At 41.4% G+C, this 21,948-nt stretch overlaps 2 protein-coding genes across 2 annotated transcripts; one reads left to right on the top strand and one right to left on the bottom strand. All coding sequences in view use genetic code 11, as the record gives it.

Annotated features, from left to right (window-relative positions):
- Window positions 1–138: 138 nt before the first annotated feature.
- On the bottom strand, window positions 139–870 carry EGR_04546 (hypothetical protein; the record flags this gene model as incomplete). The annotated part of the gene is made up of 1 exon (XM_024493795.1): window positions 139–870. The coding sequence occupies one exon, from the start codon at window positions 868–870 to the stop codon at window positions 139–141; it is 732 nt and encodes a 243-aa protein (XP_024351723.1).
- Window positions 871–2,747: 1,877 nt separating this feature from the next.
- On the top strand, window positions 2,748–15,811 carry EGR_04545 (hypothetical protein; the record flags this gene model as incomplete). Its single annotated transcript, XM_024493794.1, has 7 exons — window positions 2,748–2,903; window positions 4,801–5,266; window positions 8,453–9,054; window positions 9,586–9,714; window positions 11,449–11,853; window positions 13,735–14,185; window positions 15,708–15,811. 7 exons carry the CDS (start codon window positions 2,748–2,750, stop codon window positions 15,809–15,811), a joined length of 2,313 nt encoding a protein of 770 aa, XP_024351722.1.
- Window positions 15,812–21,948: the final 6,137 nt, after the last annotated feature.

Genomic DNA, 21,948 nt, shown 5'->3' with positions numbered 1-21,948 from the left:
ATTACTTTATTAATCAACACAACGAAGTAATCAAATAATGGGCGAAAGAGAAGCAAATGAACATGCAGCTAGACTGAGAAAGTCTCACGATTCCATTTGCACACATTGACGCTCTTCTGGAAGGTATTTTACGTACTCCTATGATTCATCGTAAATTGGCATGGGTAGCATGACCCAACCAATGGGCAGTTTGGTTCTCAAATTAGATGAATAAAAGCTAATTTGCCTCAGATCGCCTTGTAATAGTTGCTCTCTCTCTGCTGTAGCACCAGAGATTGGAGACTGATCATTTGCTTCATCAGTGGATTTGCGGGGTATTTGAAGAACTGATGTTGTCGCGAGTAGGACAACAAGATTCTGAGTGGGTGTATATAGAAATGAGACATTTTTTGCTGCTCTGCCAAATCTTCTGTCCCATTCAATCATCGGTTTGGCTATAATTGTCGGCGACTCTCCGTACACGTCGAAGGTGATAGCGTAGCACTCTAAAAGTTTTAATGCGTGGTAGTTTTGCCTATTGTAATTTACCATTCTTCCCTGATTCGATGTCTGATATTCTATCCCCGGTAGAGACTGATCAATTGATTCTCTGACGATTGGACTCGAGTACCTCTTGATCCCAAAGTGGAGGCTTGGGTCGTAGAGATTAGTCTGTTCTACGCCACGTAGGACATGGGATGCGCTCTGCAGTTCTAGAGTCTTCGACTCCTCCGAACTGGAAGGGACATCATTGAGTGCCGTATCACCAAAACATTCTTTCTTTGTGGGGTGCTTTTTCGATGAGTAGACCCTCCTGAGATCCAACCGATGTGCTAATCTCTGAAAGTTCTCTTTTGTTTCCTTCCAAAAGTGGTTTTTCATGGGACCCATTCACACACGCGCACCTCAGCTTATACGAGACCGCGTCAAAGCATTGATTCTCCACGCATGCTTCGAAACACATGGTCCTGTCTTAACCTGAGACACCTACAGACGCTGTAGGCAATCCCTTCTGCCTACCCACAAATCAAACCCAGGGAGTGTTATTATTGACAGTGTCTTGGCCTTAAAAGAATCACAATCAATTTTCCTTTCAAACTTGACCATATAATCTGATCGCAAGGCAGAACTAAATCAGAATATGTTTGTGATTTAAATGCTACCTTGTTTTAGGTTTTAATTACCCTCAGGAACCTATAAAATCTCTTCAATTTGCCTCTGAATGTACCTCCTTTTAATTTCTGCTGTGGACTTGCAACAACTCCAACCACTTATTCGTTCTTTAAGGGTCAAAATTAAGGAGAATAAAAGCTATCATCCGTTTTATGTCGAGGTCACCTTTTCGAAAATTGCTCTCCTTAGTCGGCCTTTCTGTCGTGGAAAAAGCGTGCTTTCAGTTTTTCCAAGATCCGAAAGGGCATGCACCTGTTTTGTTGATAACAACTTCGTCTTCGTCACTCATTGTCACAAGGTGCACACTTGCTTTTCCATTTCCGACCACTTTTACTCAAGAAATAGTGGCAGGCCCATGCGTTGTAGACTGTCTTCGAAGCCCATGACTCCCTAGCAAACAGATGGATAGCAAAAAGTGACGGCTTCTATGAAAGTGGGATTATTGGGAAGCGGAGAGGCGGTGGGAGGTAAAGTGAAGGGACCAGAAAATTTGAGTAATTAATTTCCTTCAGAATGCAAAAAACAATGACTAGTCCTATCAAATGAGTCAGCTATTCCTCCCAGCATATTCACTACATGCTTCCTACACATTACTGTTTCATTGGAAATTGAGGATGCAATTTCATAGTGAAAAGGACAGAGGCGTATTTCAAACACGCGCACACGTATCCACATTCTACATCTTTGATTTTTCCAGCCAAATCAGGAAACTTCTTGGGCAAATGATAATATCCCTATTGTTTTCTTTCTACTGGTGCTGAACACCATGCGCTCTGCGGAATATGAAGTTATGCCCTTATGGAACTTGCAGTTTTTTATGCACTATGGACTGGAATTTTGCCCCATAACAGCACTTTTGGATCACTACAATTAAATAGTGGTCTTCAAAACATAAGTCATTGTAGTGGGCGAACCCGGGCTACCTTAAAAGAAATAAAATAAACTTTGGCGAATTAAATGGATCAGTCCATTTCATTGGTCAACTTTCTCACCTTACAACTGAGTCATAAGTGACTCTACTTCTATGATGCATGCCAATTTCGAAGAAGTGACGACGTGTTTATCATTTGAAGAATAAATTCTTGCGTCAACAACTCTAAGAATCATTCCATCAACACATCATTGTCCTGTAAAAGGTAGCATTTGGTCTATTTTCCGTTTAATTTTGGGATAACGACCACAGTATAGCTAGGGGGTACAATGTACAGCTTCTATGAAACGTGTGTTCAGCGATGAGATTACTGAAATTGCGCGTTAAGCTAGAATATGGATGAAATAGGGTGGATTTTGGCAAATTCTTCCTCCTAAACTCTCTGTGAACAGTTTATTAATAGTTGGCCAGATTAGTTCAAGTTTAATCACGATATAAACTGAACCTAAGCCACAGCCCACATTTTTGTCAGCAGCGATTCCCACATATCACCTTTGGGGGCTAAAAAAGCCCCAAAAGTGCCACACTCAAGAACTATTTTAAGGGCCCTCTTAATTTTTTTATTCTATTGAATAGGCAGTTTTGAGGGAAGAGAAAAGCTACAACTTTGAAAATAAGTACGGAGTATCTGTTACAGCCTGGGGCACGGATGGAAAGCCACGTGATGAGTACACTGAACCCACGTCCTGTGGAGATGAATCACCTGGGTCGTGGAGCCTACGCGACCTTCAGCTCACCGCCCACCACCATCTACTCTACCGGACGAATGGATAACTTACCCCCAAGTCAACGCGGCAGCTTTGAGAACGACATTTCTCTGGTAGGTGGTGCCTCATCAGTCAACGCTATTCTATCGGAACATTAGAAAAAATGAACCAAAATTTGTCCTTCTAGTTAGCTGTCCCAGCATTTCTACACATATCCCCAGATTGAACTAGTACCTGAAAAGCATCGGTAGGGCAACATTTGCCAATAATACTTACCCGTCGCAAAGGCGAATTAATGTTTCCCAGTCTTAAGGAAGGCTATGGATTTGGTCAGGGAAGAGTTGTGGCCTGAGAATGAAACTGCCACAGATGGGGTCGCCATTGACTTGTAGAGGTAAAACGATCACTGAAACGTTGGCACCACTCGCCGCCACGCTACTGAGATGGCAACCTCAGACAGGCTGACAGTCAGAGCGACTGTGGTTGGCATCATCGAACCGAGCTGGCCTTAAAGTAGAAGTCTGCGGTTTGGAGTTTAACTCGGGTTTCCTGATGAAATAAAGTTCTAAAAGACTGCTCGTTGTTGCCTGCATGCACACAATGACACCGTTGTCTGGCATCTTGATTCACCCAGAACAGGTGAATAGGCCATTAGCATGCGACAGAAAACCCTTGGCACTTACTTCTTCGTGTAGTACTGCCAAGAAACTAGGCTTTTTTATAAGAAATTGTAGAATTAAGAACCTCACTTTAGCTTGAACGCTTAACATCTAAATAAACCCCTTTACAATCGAATGCCTTAGAAGTCAATGCGTTTCAGTTGTCATGGTGACTCAATCCGTTCCCTGTGAAGTATTTTGCTAGGCACGAGTTTATTGGCTTACTCGCTTGTAGAAGTTTTGAAGTGTCAAGTAGTTTACTGATCAGCTACTCATTTGCCTCCTCGGTGTGGCAATTGTCTCTCAATCAGTGCGAGCGTTGGCGGCAAAAATTTTACAATTTGGCAGACAAGTATAATTGGTGTGCCAGTGACAAAAAAGGCACTTGCCATCTTTGGCAATAAAAAAAAGAACAAATTTAATTAGTCTGACTCCCAAGAACGGCAGGATAGGGGAAGCTGATGCTTTCTGTCGTCAGCGTATATCATGGGCCCTAGCGTTGTCTGAATGGTGAGCACGCCTGTTGCAGTAGCCTGAAGTCTATCGTTTTCCATGACCTTCCTTAGTAAAATACTCTTCAAAAAGTGAATCCTCTCCACTAACGAGTCAGCCGAAAGAAACTTTCATATCCTTTCATCAACGAACTTTTCTTTCAACAGTTAGGCACTTCTGCAGTTGACGTTTCAAGCTGTCGACGCTGTCGCACTGATTTGCTCTGCGACTTGCCCTCCTTCCGTTGCCACATTCAGTCTAGGACTTTCTTTACGTGCAAAAATGCAGATTAAATGGCAAATTTTATCTCTGCGGAGGAGGATCCACATCCTTTCAATTTGTTATGGCTCTGTTTTCAGGTTTAACCCTATTGACATGCAATATGATGGTTAATAGGGGGATTTAGTTGTTCAAAAGCAACAAACGATTGATTGTGGACTCTTTAAAGATGTTCCAGTTTATGGTCTGTTAGTGGTAGCGTTAATACTGATGGAAACTTAGGGTAACTATTCCAATACAGGAAAATCTTCGCAGAACACCCCCAAATGATGCGTATACCTTTCGTACAAAGTCAATTCTAACTAGGTCAACACGTGGGGGGTTTTTAAAAGTCACTGTATAACACTGGGATAAATGGGCTTAATGAACTTGTTTAGGATTCTAAGGCCTTCCTTCTACATCAGCTCACTTTTTCCAATGTTTGATGGAGAAGCCAACATTAATTTTGTATACTCCTGCTTAATACTTCGGAATAATTAATATCTGAGCTTAAATATGGCTAAGAAGATAAATTCGAACAAAATTTCCCTTATAAAAAAACAAGGAACTAACTCGTGCCTTATTCCTTTCTCTCTACCAGATGTCCGATCAATTTGGTCAAACCAGACTGGGCGAGACAGCACCTAACTTGGTCCCCTCCCAAATTCATTTTCCTAAGTGGTATCACAGTGCATTGGGTACCAACGGTGGCGGTGGTGGTGGAGGTCAGCGCTCCTCATCGCTCAGTCCGAAACCCACAGAGCCGACAGTGCAGCTGGCCTACCGACCGCCTACGCCGCAGGTGCAAGCGCAGATGCCGACGCCGACACCAACGCACCGGGGAATTCTAAAGGGCCAGCGGTCCACCTCCGAGGTGGGAGCTGACTCACCTCGAGGCGGATTCAGTGGACGCGGCTTCTGGGACAGCGTTGATCTTAATAGCGAAATCCATGACAGCTGTAACTCCATCGCCTCCTCCAACCTTGGCGACTCGCTCTCGCGCAAGACGGTCCGCTTCGCTGATGGCAAACCGGCCATGTCGAACAGGACAACGCAAGTGCCTTATGGTGAGCTCTGCCACGCTTCCATGATCTATGCTCTGAGGCTTCAGTGTTCTTCGGGAACCTTGTAACTAGTACATTTCAGGAAGTAAATTTGCTAAAAACCTGGTAAAAGACTGACGATTCGGCGGCATTAGCATGGTCCCATACTTCACCAATGCAGTCGTCAAATCACAGGAGACTGACGAACCCCACAGAATTAGGTTAATCAGACACTTGACTCCTTTTATTTTCTTTTCATGTCCTTCACTTACAGCGTTCTCTATTCTTTTTCGATCGTCGGTAATCTTCCATTGAACAGCCATCATACAATAAATTTGTTTCGTTTCTTTAGCAGTAATACTAGTGAGTGCGAGTAGATTTATTAAATAACACGCCTCTAGTTTGAAAACCCAAGGATACCAAACCTCTACGATAGCAAACTGCATCAATCTGAAAAGAAGGGTCTAAGGTCGGACGAAGTTCTGCAACGAGTACATTTGTTTCGCAAATAGGATGGTTTCAAGTCACGATTTTATAGTTTTGGGATTAAGCTTCTGATTCCTTCAAACTCGAGATCGAAGCAGTTGTCAGGAGTAGCTGAGGTTCTGGTAGCATTTCTGATTTGAGTTTTCACAGCTGCAGACTTTTGTTGCAGAAGCCTTTTAACGTGGCACCCAGTAGCACTGTCCAACATTATCGCCACTTTGGCACTTGAGTAATTCTTGGCAGAATTAGAAGGCAGATGAATTAATGGGAGACATCTGGCCTGTGCGGTACGAGCCTAGATGGTAAAGTTAAGGGCATACCTAAACTCAATCCGAGCCGATGACGTGCTTGTTCACTGAAAAGGTAGTCACAATAAGGTCAAGTCAAAATACTACCGATGATTGTTTTACCTATCCATCTGCTCCAAATAACGTAAATGGCCGTAACCAAACCGTTTATTTTATAATATCCTAGCTAAATACTGTTTCAAAAGTATCGTTTTAACGAGTTTCGAGGAAAGAGGTCCTGAGGGCTACAATACTTCTAAGAAAGGTCGGGCAGTTTTACTTGGCGGGAAGGGTGGAATCTCACCAACTGGAGAGAGGGAGCAATTTATTGGTCTACTTTCAGCTAATTTTAGGCCAACTAGGCAATAAAAGTGTAATTTAGTATAGAAAAGAAATATGCGGTAGAAATACTACCGTTAGAGTTGAGACGAATGAAGGCCATGGAAAATTCCGCGGTTTCTTTTTAGGTTGGAAGCATAAATTGACGGTAATTAGCGAAATCTCTTCAGTTGTCAAAATTAGCTCTCAAAGAGGTTCTAAGAGGCTTAACTAATGAATCTTAGTTTAGGTTAAACACTGCAAAAAACCTTTTCTGCCTTCCAATTATCTACTGATGTACTAGCCTTCCAAAGCTTGAAGATGTCATCGCTCTATCGTAACCATGAAGAAAGAATTTAATGCGTTAATCCTAACATAGTGTTCTGTTTTTTCATCCATCAGCCAAAAATGTTTTCAGCTTGAGCTTTTGATGCCAAAATACCCCAGAAACACGTGACTAACTAACCTGACGGATTAATGTCTGTGGTCCCATAGTGTGCATACATTCCAAGGTATAAGGAAAAGAATTCTCGCTAAAGCTGAAGAGGCTCTTGTTACGGCATCTTAAATACTCTAATTAAAATGATAACTACCAGAAAGCGCAAGACAATGAGCTTTAACTTTGGTGGGTCGTTTTCAAATCACTGCTTCAATTTTTTGGAAAGACGGCAATAAAATCGCACAGTTAATTTGGTGAGAGATTCGTGATAAAACATGCTGCAAAACCCCACTAAATGTTAATAAACCAGGTTGTGCATGAACGTCTTTCTTTATTTAATTATCGCACTCAAGAAAATAGCATTTAATTGCATCCACGTACAATTTGTGTCAGTTATTTTGAGGTGTAATGTAAAAGCAGGCGATGGAAATAAAATTTGTAATCAAAAATGTTCTCGGATGTATGATTTGAATGCAATAGCGGCATCAGAAGCAGCTCAATTAGGATTTTATTCAAACTGCTAAGGAGGGAGCATTTTTGGCATTTGGCAGGCGGATGTCGGTGTATTCACAACAAGCTAACATTGAATTGGCTGTTTTATTACATGGAACACTGTAAGATAATAACACAATGAAATTGAAGCTGTTGGTGAGGTTTGAATGATGTCCCTCTAACACTGCGAACAAGTGGCCCGATTTGGAAGCACAAGATAACACTCTGGAAGGAGTTTTAAGTGAAAGGTGCCAAACATGAGTATGTTCGAGTTCATTGGAGGAAGGCCTTCACTTGAGGCAGAAAACGCCTGTGTTTGATAGACAGCGCCAGTTATGATGACAAACCACTGTAATATGCATGAGCGTGGGACCAAAGATCTTCAACCAATGTGAAATATCGTTGTGGCTTCAAATCTCCTAAAAGTGCAGTTCAGTGCGTAAATGTAGTTGCTCAACTCTCTGATGCATCGTTTTTGAGAATTAAAGTTGGCAAGCAGTACTGATAGAAGTTTTTCAACGAGGGTAACATTCACTATCCGAGAGTGAAACAACGGCATACGCATTACTTGTTCAAAGTAGGTAGGTGGATCACTCAGCATATCAGTAATACGTAAAAAGGGTTTAAATTGTGATATTGTTATAAAAACAACTAAATAACTTCAAAATCTCGCTTATTAGTGGTGCAGAATAACTTTGCAATCCTTGATAATTGATAAGTGTGAAGAGTATCCGCGATTTCATACAGTTTCAACTTTATTACTTTCGTAATCTGTTTTCTTACACGTTTTATCTTGATGTGAATGTTTACGTGAAATGAAGTGCTAGACATTTCACTTATGTGATTTGTAGCAAGTCTATGCAAAAAAGATTCAGGAATTTATGCATCCCTAGTGTCAATAAGTAGGATAAGATCCCCTAGCACTGTGTCGCCAATGTGATACTTTCTGATGAAAGCGGTGCAACAAACTAAGCCTTAAAATACTTGACTGTTTCTGCTTGAAGCAGCTTGATAAAGAGGGCTTTTCTCAGGGGGCTTATCAAGTCAAAAGTCACGAAATTTACTGGGGAACGATGTAAAGTTTAAATATATTTATTAGATTGCAGCCCTTATCTGTCTGCAAAATATATAGGAGATTTCATTGGAAGTTACCACCTTTTCCCATTCATCATTTTGGCCTTTCAAAAGACTCTGTTCGAGGCGCCACAATTCGTACCAACGGCTCGATATCTCAGGGCATATATGAATGGGAGCCAGATGAGGGTCTTATGATCCCTGGTCGAACTGCGGGAGATCTCAACAAGCCGCCTAGACCGCCGAAAATGCGGCCGTCTCACCGACTCGAGCGACGCGTCACTACCGACTGCGTGGGCCTCCCATCACGACTTCCATACGCACCGGCAGGGGAGGATGCAGTGGGTATTGCGACATCACCACAGCTGCGGGGCCTCGTGAGTACAGCAACACCAAAGAGGCCCATGGATGACTCCTACGCCAACTACGAAAGCATTTACCGCAATCAGGGTCGACGACTCTCGGAAAGTGCAGAGGTGGAGAGAATAGACAGCCGGCGTCTGGATGTCCTCATGAGACCCTACATGACTTCCACAGACCCCGAGCCCCCATCCATAGCGTCACCGCCTCCACCTCAACCTCCTCCCGCAGGTTCTTCTGGAGGTCCCATCTATCGAACGGAGGTGAGGCATCGTCCTTCCAGTGGGGAGACTTTTGTTGGACAGCAGAAAAAATTTGTGAGTGCCTTTATGGAACTGATTGCTGCTCCATCCAGGGTAATTATTAACTAATGCTGTCAGCTTTGTCTTACTTGTGAATTTGCTTGGGATATTAATAAATCTGGCTTTATCATGGCGATTTAATCAACTTAGGAAGAGATTATCGGATATGTTCATTCACATATTCAAGCAAACTCTGATCTTGATCATCCAGTATGCGGTTTAGTAAACAAAATGAAAGATCCTCTACCATATGTTTGAAAGCTGCCTCGAGATACAGAGGAGATAGGGCCTCGACGATGAAGATAGGCGATGGGATACCAAGTAAGGGGAATGCTTAGATCAAAGTGGGAACGTTTGCCTGAAGAATAGTAGAAATGAAAAAAAAATTGTATGAAGTGGGAACTGTACGGATTCTTTGAAATGAGCTTATTCGAAGCTTCCAAATGGGAAGCAGTTACCAGTACCCTGACCTATCCTAGCAGTGTGAGTTAACAGTTCAAAATTTCAGGATCAGGCGGTTTACGCACCAAACGCTCACGAGATTGACTGGGAATCACCTGCCTTTGTAATATTTACACCTTGCAGTTCAAAAGTCGTATTGCTGGGTGTCCTATTGCGGTGCCTTACTGGCCTGGAGGTCTCCTGTTATCTGCAGCCTCCGTTCTTGCGCCTCAGGTCACAAAGAACTCCATTTATGGCTACAAGCACTTGTTTGTATGGAGGCATTTTGGTTCATCAAAAACACTCTTTCTCCTTTTGATAGAAATTTCGAGCTACCCTTTTACATTTTAAGTTTGAATAATTCCTATTGGCCTCCAGAAGTAGAATTTGAGCCTATCCTTTTGGACTTCGGTTCCCGTCTTTGGCTAGGTTTCTATTTCCTATTCTCTAGTTCTGCTTTAGCATTCATTCCTAAGGGCGGAAAGAAATTATTTCTTACGACGCAGAATCTCGAAATCAGGCTGAAGCAGCTGATTTAGGGGTTGCCACTCATTCCAATATGAATAACAGACAATTTGGCAGACAGACAAACGGTTGCCGGGAGCTTGTTTTGCTAACCAAACACTGCGTGGGTGTTAAATCCCCCTTGTCTGACATTACCTCCCTCCGCCCCGTAAATGGCACGCATTCCACTAGGACAGGAGTACCCACCAAATTATCCAATCGTCCAATTAAATCTTCCCACAAGTCCGGAAAATTATTTTTCTTTTCTGGTGAAACGTTTAACTGATAAACACCGTAGTAAAGTTTTGTACTTGTATTCAGTAAGCGCCATCTGAATGGGCCAAGTTTTTCCTCTGGATGAGAAGGAGGTGTCGCCTGTTCGAGACTACTTGCGTTATGAAAGCCATGTATGCCTTTTTCCAGCATAAGAATGTGGGATATTTGCATCTGCTAGTACTGACACTGTGCCTACGAGAGGCAGTAAGGAAAATTTATCATCGAAATTTGCAGTGGGAATGCATGTGCCTACCAGAAACTCGGTTGACCGTAGACCATCCTTTCACCATTCTGTTGTAAGAAGAATAGGGAAACCTATCAGTTACATTTAACGAAGAGAGATTATCAGTTTGGTGGAAGCACCTCCTCATGCTATTAACTTTCTTGGGCGCTTGAAACACAAAAAACCTAGACGTTAAAAGAGAAAGCAATTCACAGATCAATCTCGACAGGTTTTTTCTCTTGTTGTTATGGCCTTTGAAGACCAAGAAGAAAACTGCCAGAGCTTGTTAAAAAACTTGTAAAGGGAATCTTTTGCAAATAAAAGTAGTCTGAGTGAAGTGTCATCAGCAAGACATTGTTTATGCATTACACAACCATTTCCAGCATAATTCCCACAATTGAAGCGCTGCCACTTCGGCAGAAAAGAGACAGGCGGCATCAGCCGCCCAAGATTTATTGGCCGCAACCAAATCAAGGTCATTTCGAAGGTTGGAACAGAGGGCTTTTTTAAAGGAGCAAATATATGAAGCTGGAATAATAAAGGCTTAGGGGGCTTGAAGCATCATTTGTGGCGCAGTTTTGGCATTTTTCGTCGTGTTAGACGGGGAAGGGAAAAACACTGAATTTTGTTGTAGGTTGGAGTAACTAGGGGGAAAAATTAGTGACTTTGTTTTAAGAATTCATGTAAATCCGCTTGTCGGCTCTCGACTTTGGGTTTTAATAAACTAACATACATACACACACTGGTGTCATGTTGGACGGCACTAGGAAAATGGTATTTTTTTGAATATAGTTGTTTAAAGACAACCGCAAATGCATGGTTCTTATCTAATAAAGATTTTGCCCTTATCTCAATCTATTACTATTCTCTTTTGTGGGTGAAGAACAAATATTAGCTAGCAATATAGTCAAGCCTTTACTTGGTAATGATTCACGAAACGACAGCGTCGATTATTTAGGTTCTTCAGACATTCTCATTGGCTAGGTTCTTTTGTTCGTTTTTAGGTTAAAATCGCAGATCTGTCGTCACCGCTACCATCACAGTCGGCACCCTCCTCCCCGCCTCTTCCATCGACGTCCTCAACTCCGCTTCACTTTGTCTACACCGTCAAACCGTCGCCTCATCGACTTGTTGTCGAAAGTGATATTGAGGAGGGCTTTGACAGGATCGACACAGGATCTGTCGACGACAAAACCTTGAGGCCACACTCTCTCCAAAGTCTCACAACTCCTCTAACTCCGCGAGTTTTGGGTCCTCCTGGTATCGCTATTCCCTCATTTTTAAATGCTAGCAGAGGTACACTACAGCCAAGGCTGCCAAACAACCGCAAGCAACAGGTGGAACAGCAGATACCTGCACAGACGCAGCAAACAAAAAGGCATCAGCCATTGCGGGTGGATGTTTCGCAGGTAGGTTGCGGACATAAAAGTGTTTAAAACAATGTCAATTTGTTCCTCTTCGATCCATCACTAAAGAAGTAAGAAAGATAATTGCTTATTATCAGCGTAGGCAGTGGCGGAAAGGACATAAACAACACGTCATGCCATCAGGATGAAGACGTTAATCCTCCCCTCCTCATTTTAGCGTCCGAAATGGGAATGATGCAAATAATTAGCACCATATAGGGATTGTTAAACATCACATTTGTGGTAGAACATTCTGTAGGTTTGATTATCTTCCTTGAATTGGTGCTATCGGCGGGGAAAGGATCCTGCCTGCAGTAATATCTGCTAGTCCACAGGTTAAATCGTAAGTCTTAAGTCCTGAAAGCAGACCTCTCTTTACTAGTGACCATGGTGCCAAGTTCGAAGTTGGCATGAATACCGGAGGTCAACGAGGTTTCACGAAGCATTTAGTAGCGATCCTCTTCAGATTTAGCCAATCTCAATAGCTATTAGGATAATGAATTAATTTGACAGGGTTTGCTTACTGCTGCTACCACTGTAGTTCCCAGTCGTCCATTACGATGTAGTAAGAAATACGATTGTGTGGAAGGAAGCGTTAGATGGCCATAGGCATGGACAGAACGCCAAAATGTCCTCAAAACAGCTCAGAGAATGAAGTCAGTTCCGATAAACACACAACGAAGGCAAATACCTCTTCACCACATTTTTTCCGTCGATTTCTGCTGATGGTGTTCTGGTGAAATCGCACATTCTGTTTTGAAGAGCAAATGACCATTATCACTGCTTTCACTGTAGTCGTTTATGTGCCTTTTATCACAGGAATGCCGTAAACCTATGGAAAAGCGGGCAGTTGTTTTTCATTACCAATCAGTTCTCTTCGGACAATATTATCCACGTGCTTGTGAAAATGTCTCCAAAATGCATGCGTGGAATAAATGCTGTGTGCGTATGTTTCTTCACCTCCATGCTGCACGCGCTCAACTTTTTTGTCTTGTGCTTCATAAAGAAGAGAAAACAATTTGTTATAAGGGAAAGGTAGCATTTTTACTAACAGAAGGCATTTATCTTTCAATAGATCCAATCAATAAGCATTCTTGAACACAACAACTTACGTTGTTGTCGAACGCCTTTCATTTTGGTCTTTATCCTCAATTGGTTGAATTTTACCTTTTAACAAATTCTTCATCACCGTCAACTGGTACGTGATACCTTAAATTCCTTACCTTGCCCGGATTTCCCAAAAATGTAAAATGTCTTCTTAATCAGATCGACTGAGTTTAAAACGATAGAGTAGGTAGAGGATGCTTATGGTCTGGTGCTAAATAAACTTTAGTTTTGGAAGGTGTAGTCCAGTTGGTTGGGTGGAGGTGGTGATCGAGTTGCTTATGAAACTTCAGTAGCAACCATGTTCAATGTCAATGCTATCCTTGTCAATTCCTTCTATGAGTGTTTATAAATGAACATGCTATGGAGGCATCAGTGAATAAGCATTCCATTAGACGAGGTGAGATGAGAAGATTTTTTAGAGTGGACCTTGTCATGGAAAACAGCCTTTCATCACCCCTTCCTTCTACTACCAAAAGTCTCCGAGATCCTTTTTGAAAGCTGGGCTCGCGTTGGCCCTTGAATAGGCCTCGAATATATGGTACCCGTGAATGCTCTTGAAGATGGTACTTTTGTTGATACTTGTCTGACGAACAGTTCATTGCCCTATGACTTTATTGAAGGCACTTTTTAATTTCGCATGAAGGTAATGCAATGGATGTAACAAATTAAACCAATTTCCTTCATAAAATGAAAATATAGTCTCATTTTAATCACTTTGCAAGAAGCCCTCTTCACTCTTGAATACCGTCCAAAACACAAAACCCAAATTCCTTTCAGCCACCAATGTCAAAGCTTGTTCCCCATCTTAATGGCAAATCAATGTCTCCGCTGCACGGACCGCCTTTCACGGACCGTCCACGCCGTCGAGGCAACGGCACAGCGGAGGCGCATCAATCGACAGACTTAAGGAAAGGTAGCCTTGATCGGGACGGTGTGTGGCGGCCAAACCGCCTACTACTGAGCCCTGGCCCCGTCGGGGGGAGCGCATCAGCAGTAGGACATGGTCTGGCTTACGCACCCTCGCCCCTCTTTGCCGAACTGATGGGTGGTTACCCACGATCCGACCGACAGTATCTTCGCCACTCGGCACGCTTCCTTTCTCCTTTTGGAGCTGGTGATGGAGGTTACGAGGTACCCATTTTCGTGGTGCGTCCAACCACCATACCTACCCCCACTTCTTCCTTTCGACATCGGACCCTCTCGCCTAACAGTGTCAGTGCTCAACGAGGTGAGCCTTCCGTTTTTGTCTGCGTCTTGTTTAAGTCAATTTTGTGTGCGATAGGTAGACACAAACACGGGATCATGAGATTCACTTGCCATATCTTTCATTATCTTTGTATCTTTTAGAGATGTTAAAAGTCCAACAAATGCATAAAAGAGCCAGATGATTGCATAGTTGATGTAAATAAAGGTTCATACGATTGTCTGTAGGTATTGTAAGCATACATCGTTCTGTTGCCCAATTCCTGTCTTGTTTCGGATGCCACCATCAGCACTTCCTGCAGTCATTCTTCCGCGTCCACAGTCACAACATTATTAAAGTGTACTACCATAAACCTTGAGGTGTGAATGAAGTCAATGCAGTTATTTTTAACAGATAGGAGAATGGCAGACCTAACCGTAATTACCACACCGTCTTTGCGAACTCTGTTATAAGCAGTGCTTGGACGCTTTTTGCTTGGCAATACTTTTCATGGGATTATTTGTCCAAAAGTAGAAACATTCAGCTTCTCGGGACTACGTTCTATCTATATTCTTCTTTTCACTTTGAAGCTGTTTCATTATTATTTGTTCCCTTCAACATGTAAAGGTATGAGAGATTCAGCTTTTGGCAATAATTTAAGCCTTTTTATGGGTAAACAGTCATTCCATAGACAGCTTTAAAACTCCTTGATCTTACCTCATCCTAATAGTGGCCACCATGGGGAACTTTAGGTCAACAAATGTGTCAAAATCTCATGTGCCTCTCATAATTCATCCGTTGAGAGTCAATGCCAATTCAGCCAACCACTGTAGTTGCTCACATTCTATAGCGTATTTCCACTGGTAACTAACAGGTCAAAGTTACCGTTCTGAACGTATGATTACCTATAAAGTAAAATTTGAAGACGCTAAAAGACATACGAACTTAGATAAATTTCCAGGCGTGAAGTGAGAGTTAGCAGACTTAGATAGCCTGGGCATCAAAACACTGCCTTGAGGACCGAATCTCGAGGGTGCCATGGGAACAAAGCCGATTATGTGGTACAGTGATTTATATAGATAGTAGGTTTGATCAGGTCCATGGGGTCGCCCAAATGTATTCGATGAGACCCTCGATGGGAAACAACATAGGGAACGGTACAATGCTGTAACCTTGGGGTTTATTTATGCGCCACTGTAACTCCGATTTTAATTGACTTTTGCGTAGATTCTCCAGAAATTTTGAACATGGCTCTGAATGCGCCTTCATTGTCCCTAACTTTCTACTTATTTTGTTTTCTATAACTTGGAGAATAAATATAAGTAAAACGAGTAGTAGTGAATAGAGTAGTTGAATCGTCACAGGATGTTACATATCTTACTTTCCTAACACTGCGTTTAAATCCACTTTTTCCTGTCAGGATCTGGCTTCACTTGAGTGTTTTTTTGTCAAAATCTAGTAGCCATCCAGGGTGCCTTTACGCCACTCTTTGTTTCTGCAAAAAAGCACTTGATCTAGCCAACGATTATCATTCTCTTGCACAAATAATTTATTTCCTCTCCGCCAGAACGTCAGCAAGAAGAAATGTTGAACCAAACTGCTACTGGATCGCGATACTTCCTTGGGTCATTTGACCATTCAGAGGGTATTTTTAAACTGGGGTCTCACTGATCTCCTCGCATTCCAACGTAGAATGATGGTATTTGTGGGGGAACTTGCGTGCTTAGTGGTATCGTTTTCCTCCTTACGTTTCCATAAAATCAGTAGATGAGATTAAATTTAAATGACGAATCTTGAGTAAACCTGGAATTTGAGGGGTTTATGGCGCTCTGTTGCCGTGTTACAGTTCCCACAGGTTACATTGTTATCTTTGCCTTCAAATAAATTCGCTATATGTAAATGAAAATGCAAGGGAATTTAGCTGCTCTCTTTATTCAAGTTTATAGATGCAGATTGAATGAAAACGAAGACTTCAGTCGTTTGTTAATTCAGATCATCAGCTTAGGCACTTAAATAGGCGCCCAAGCCAACCCCAAAGAAGTTGTAGAACACGCAAACACACGGGAGGACTGAGAGGATAGTGGCAAATACCAAAAAATTAAGGCTTGGCCCTATTCAACTTGCAAATTCAATATTATTAGCGAAGATTAAGGTTTGATTAAAAATGAATATACTAAAGAAAAGTTCCCTAACTAAATATCAAATAGTTAAACATTAAATAATGCATTTAGGTCAAAATGTAGAAGCATTGTACCTGAACGAAGAAATATCGTGATTGAACACGAATCCAACCTAAGGTCACTCTGGCGTTTCCCATCGCAGATGCCCCCACCCAGCCTTATTGACACAAATCAGTGACTATATGACACATGGCTACAAATACACTGTTCACCAGACCTACTAGAGGGGAAAAAATGTGGTTGCCTCGCGACTTTTCACGCTAACACCTCTAATTATGCAGGTGTCAAGGCTGCTGAAGGGATGGAGGCAAACATCACCCACTCATTGGCACGTGTCATAAGTACAGCATGCCATTAACGATCCAGAGGAAAGGATTCCACCCCCCTCGCTTTCACCCAGCTAAAGTTCGTATGACCTCGCGCAGCTAAAGTGCAGATAAACTAGGCTCCGACAGCTTTTTGTTCTTGACAAACGGTAAGATATAACACGAAAAAGTACTTTCGTGTTTTATATGTAGTGCTCAGATTATTACAGTCGGGAGCATAAAATGCCAGTATTTGCTCGGATGGATCGCTAAAATGTAACTTAAAATCGTCCACTTTCAGTTGGCGATAAGTTAATGAGTTACTTCAATCCTGGGTTCATTCAAGAACTACCGAAATGGTGTGACCGACGTTCGGTGGTATATGGCAGGAGGAAATTCCTTCCAAAGATACTGAAACTATTGGCCACTAGGATACCTTATCCAGAGAGACTATGCGCGTATATTGTCAGTTTTGGGATCGATGATGGCAAAAATAGGATTTTTTAATGGTTCTGAAAATATTAATAAATTTCCTGGGGAAGAAGGATTGCTTTCCAAGATCCCATGCTAGGGGAGTGTTTGAACGATGTGATGATAAGAAGGCGTTTAATAAAGCAAGTATATTTAATGAATAGGTCGACATTTTACTTTACGGTTCCATTGTTTGGACCTAAAGAGTTTTACTCTGGTCGAGGTCTCCATTAAGTCGGTAATAAGCATGCTCCTTTTTACACGTCGGGGCTCGTGAAGCCTACTAGTTGGGTAGTTTTACTTTGGACAACCAAGTGGGGTTCCTGTTTTTATGCTGACTGCATCCTAAAGTCAAATTTAGTCGTCTTTCGTTCAATGTTTTAAGCCGAAATAGAAAACATGAATTGAAAAGTCACAGGTGTGAACCACAGGCAATTACCGGTTTCTAAAATTTTCACAGGTTACCAACCTCTTAACGTTCTTTTGTCCATTCTCAAATTGTACTCCTTTGTAAAGAGAAGTTAAAGTGGCCTTTAAGTTACTTTTTAAATCCGATATAAAACAGATGGATAGCCATATTAATTTCATATTCTTACTACTGTATATTGCTATCTTCGAGCGTTAAATGGATTCTTTATTCTCTGAGTTTCAGTATTTGAATATTTTTACATGTTCCAGAGTAGCCGCCAGTCTTAGCTACGCTTTTCATCACGATTCCTTAATATAACTAAATAAGGATTGGTTTTTAATTTGTCAACTCTCAAATTGCATGCACACCTCTAACTAATCTTTTCCAAAATGTGTGTTGAACTTCAACTCTAACACGTTGTAACATCACAACCTAAACGCAGTGTTTATAATGATACACTAGATGGATAAACGAAGCTTGATCCTCACCACGTGCCTATATGGAGGGCGGACGATCTGCCTTTTTTCATCTGAAATAACGTTAGGATAGTTGCCTTGAGAACTCTAATTTCTGTTTATCGTCAACAATTCATACAGCCAAGCAGCAGCCCCCTTCTCGCAAATGTCGATGCCTAACCAGTTCTGTCAATGTCAAAACAGAATAAACTCTTTGGAATGTGATAATTCCGGTGTCCCTCCATGCCCCCTTGTGTCTGCATGCGTCTAGGAGTCAAAAATAGCCCTTTGAAATAGGAAATTTTTGTCCAAAATATGGGATTTGTTGCATACATGAATGGCTGATTTGGTGCTATTTTGGTGGACCCAACTGTTTCGCTTTCACGGCATTGCGATAGTAAATCACCTGCAACAGCCCACAAATGAGGTCGGGTCAGAAAGGAGCAAATCGGAAGCATAAATGTCAGCATAAGTGACCACAAGAGAGATTTATTGTTCTCCTAACAAGTCAGAAAATGATGGATTTCTTTTTATTGTCAATGTATGGATAAATAAGTCAGAATAGGTACTCACCTTTTAAATTCACCTTCATTTCGATTCAAAGCTTTTCAAAGAGAAACCTATTACTAGAATATCGTGCCCTGATTTCAAAGGCCTCCTACGAGATCATGTAATCAAAATCTCAACCAGTTATCTTAGGAATAATAAAAAATATGTTTGCACGCTCATCCTCTTCGTTATTGGTACCATCGCTCCGGAGGTCCCGGAGGAAAATTGACCACTACGGCTGCTCAGATGTCCGATTCACCAATTTTCGTTATTTTTAATAACTCCAGTTGCTACCCAAAAATGCTATTATCCGCAAAAATCCAGCTCGCTTTCTTAAGCTCAACAAATCTCTCTCTCGTGCACAAGTTTAGGCAACCACCTATTATAAACTGATAAGGAGCCACGCCGCATCCTTGAGGTGATTGTTGCCTTTAGACAATCACTTTGGGCAAGCAGATAAACGGATAGTACTATTCTATAAAAAAACGAAGCTGTTCATCAACTTTTGCTGATTTCTAGCGTAATTGCTCAATTGACAAACGAAAATATTTAGTTATCTCAGACGAACAGCTTCACTTTTTTGTATAGATCCCCATTGTTCTGTTTTGGCACCTTCAAAAGGCTTAATTATGATGCCGATTAGGAAATCATTTCGTCCTGTGTGGAATGATTCCGGTTGCATACTTGACTTCATTTTTAACCTTTAAAATCAAATCCACGTCTTGAAGAATCAAATACTAGGCCAAAAAAGACTTGCCACCTTGGCTACAGCTGAAAAAGTTCATTCACTGTCCATTATTTCAAATAATTGCTGTAACACAGAAGATGTATTTTTGGAGCTACGTGGTGGTAAATCCCGTAAATAAAAATAGAACCAAGACTTTTCGTTGACAAACAAACTTCCAATCCCGCATGGAGGTCAAATTCCTCCGATAAAGTGCAAGTGAAAAGTCTTCCACCTTCCAGAAAGGCCAAATATTTTCCTACTCTAGCAGTTGATTTTAAGTAGGATCCCTGAGTTTTCCGACTGATAAATAAATAAATGGTTGGAGCTGGTAAAATGTGGACTCATGTAGGACAAAATTAAGTGACGTTTTGCTTGAAAAACAGGACGGTGCGTTTAATCTCGATTGAAAATATGCACAATTTCCCAAACCGGGCCGGCTATTGTAATCGAACCACCAGACCTGGTTGAGAAGGGGAACGCCAGGTTAAAAATAGAAAGTTCCATATTCTCTTTTAAGTGAAGACGTACTAACATGTAAACTCCTACGCATAAAATGAATGCTTTGTTTTACGTACAGAGTTCGTAAAAATATTTGTAGTAGGCAGTAATTTCAGAATAAAAGCGGTTTTTGGTTGAACTGAACCCCAGACTATGGCAATACTTAAAAGCCTCGCAGGCTTAAACAGTCATAAGTACCAAAGTTGGGCATAAGGAGACGCAAGAAGCACATTAATATATTTTTTTAGAGGACCTAATGCAGTCAATAAGGCCAAAGAAAACACCAATTTTAAATTTACAGAAGGAGTGGTGGACTTTAAACAAAAATGCCGTGAATGGAATGGCGCGTAGGTAATCATAAGGCTGAGGTAGATCTCGCTTGCTCGTAGGTCTCTATTTGGACGGAAAGCCTTATTAATTATTAGACCGCAATACTACTGCATCCTTACTTATTTTGCCTTGACAGGAACGAATGCAGCAAACGCCCCCATTAAGAAAAAAGCAAGTTTGAAACCATGACGAAAAAATAAGGACCTTTCGTTATTTCGCAATTCGAAGTAGTTTTGCCATCAGAGGAGAAAGAGTTATTTTCATCCAAACTTCCTATGGACGAGACAACCAGCATCGGAACTTGTTATTTCTTGACCCTTTTCTACATCCCAAATTTGTGTATCAGTATTCACATCCTCTTTTCCTCCACCCCTCCGCCCCATACTTTCCTCTGTACACGAGAACGAGATTGACAGATAAACTTGGCCTATTGTTTTGATACCTCTTAAGCTATCTGTATCGCCGTCACCACCACTACCACATCCAAGACCACCAATACTGGCATCGCACATTATCCCCTGAGGAGACTTTTTGATTCGTAGCACAGGCATTATCTGCAATGGCAAAATGAGAGTCCCACATGATTCATATGCAAATACATCTATACATATTTTACTCACTTGAATTTGGGAATATAGACGAGGATGTATCTTCACTTGCCTGCCCGCTGTGGAGATTAGGTTACCGGGTGCATACCGTAAATCACATGTAGCTTAAACAATTACGAGGTGGCGAAGGCTTTAGTTGGAAGAATATGCTTGAATGGGGTGGGACGCAAAAATACCAAATATGACTATTTAGAACAACTAAATAAATAATGACGAGCGAGTCCTGGATAAGGAGATAGAATTGAATGCATGAGGAAAATGCCACTAGGCAAGAAGCTGTCGAAAAAGGATGGGTGTTTTTAAGGGGGTCCGTGAGCTGAAAACAATTCAAGCAAGCAGTAATTAAGGCATAGCTTCTTTTCTATACAGGCAGACTCATTACAAAAAATATAGAGCATTGTACCACTAAACACTTGATTTAAATAGCCATAGTTTGGTTGCATCTGAATAGAAAGGGAGATAAATTATTCGTCATTTTGGTTTACAACTAGCTAGGCATTACGGGGTACTTTTGAAAGTGTATTTACCAACAGTACTCAGGTAGAGCCCCGGGTCTTCGTTAAAGGCATAATAAGCCAAGGCAGCATAAAAACGCACATTCCTAACATGCAGGAGAGTTAGAATAAATGCAGCCTGCTTAAAATTACCAAATCTTGCTTAACTGTTTATTTAAATAAGGGAGCACTTGAGTCTCCATAGGTTACACTTCCACTCTACAAAATGACTTTCAAGTCTTTGAGTAGCCTCTTATCTCTTCTGTGCATTGGCAATGTATGCTCTCTCATACTACTTTGGCTTACTACAACTTCGGTGAAGAGTAGGGGCATTAAACCATAATGAGGAAAGTGATGGCCTTAATATTATTTGTACCACTTACCAGAACTGAGTTTTTAGGTAGTGGAAAGCAAAGAGCTGATATATAAGCTTTGCAAATAAATATGCGCTTTAGGAATTCCCCCAACATCTTAAAAGATTAACATATTTTGCTAAAAATTTTCTTAAGAAGTGCCCACGTTGATCTGATTGGATAAAATTGACCTCGAGGTCAACACGTAATTGACGTACAGTTGCCTTTTGTCTGATCTTAAGTGAGAAATCCGTCGCCCTCACGCGTGAGTGAAATATGCATTTATTTAAAGCACAAATAGCAAACACTTTTGCTTTACCTTTTGTATGTAAATTAACCATGTTTTTATATTTCACTTTTTGCGCATGTTAATCGGTTATGTTCTGCCGCCTTTTTTAAAGTGGATTTAGTCAAGTGGCATGAACTATG

This window comes from Echinococcus granulosus (genome assembly GCF_000524195.1).
Source record: "Echinococcus granulosus chromosome Unknown EG_S00029, whole genome shotgun sequence".
Taxonomy (NCBI): domain Eukaryota; kingdom Metazoa; phylum Platyhelminthes; class Cestoda; order Cyclophyllidea; family Taeniidae; genus Echinococcus; species Echinococcus granulosus.
This window is presented reverse-complemented; position numbering and strand designations above follow the sequence as displayed.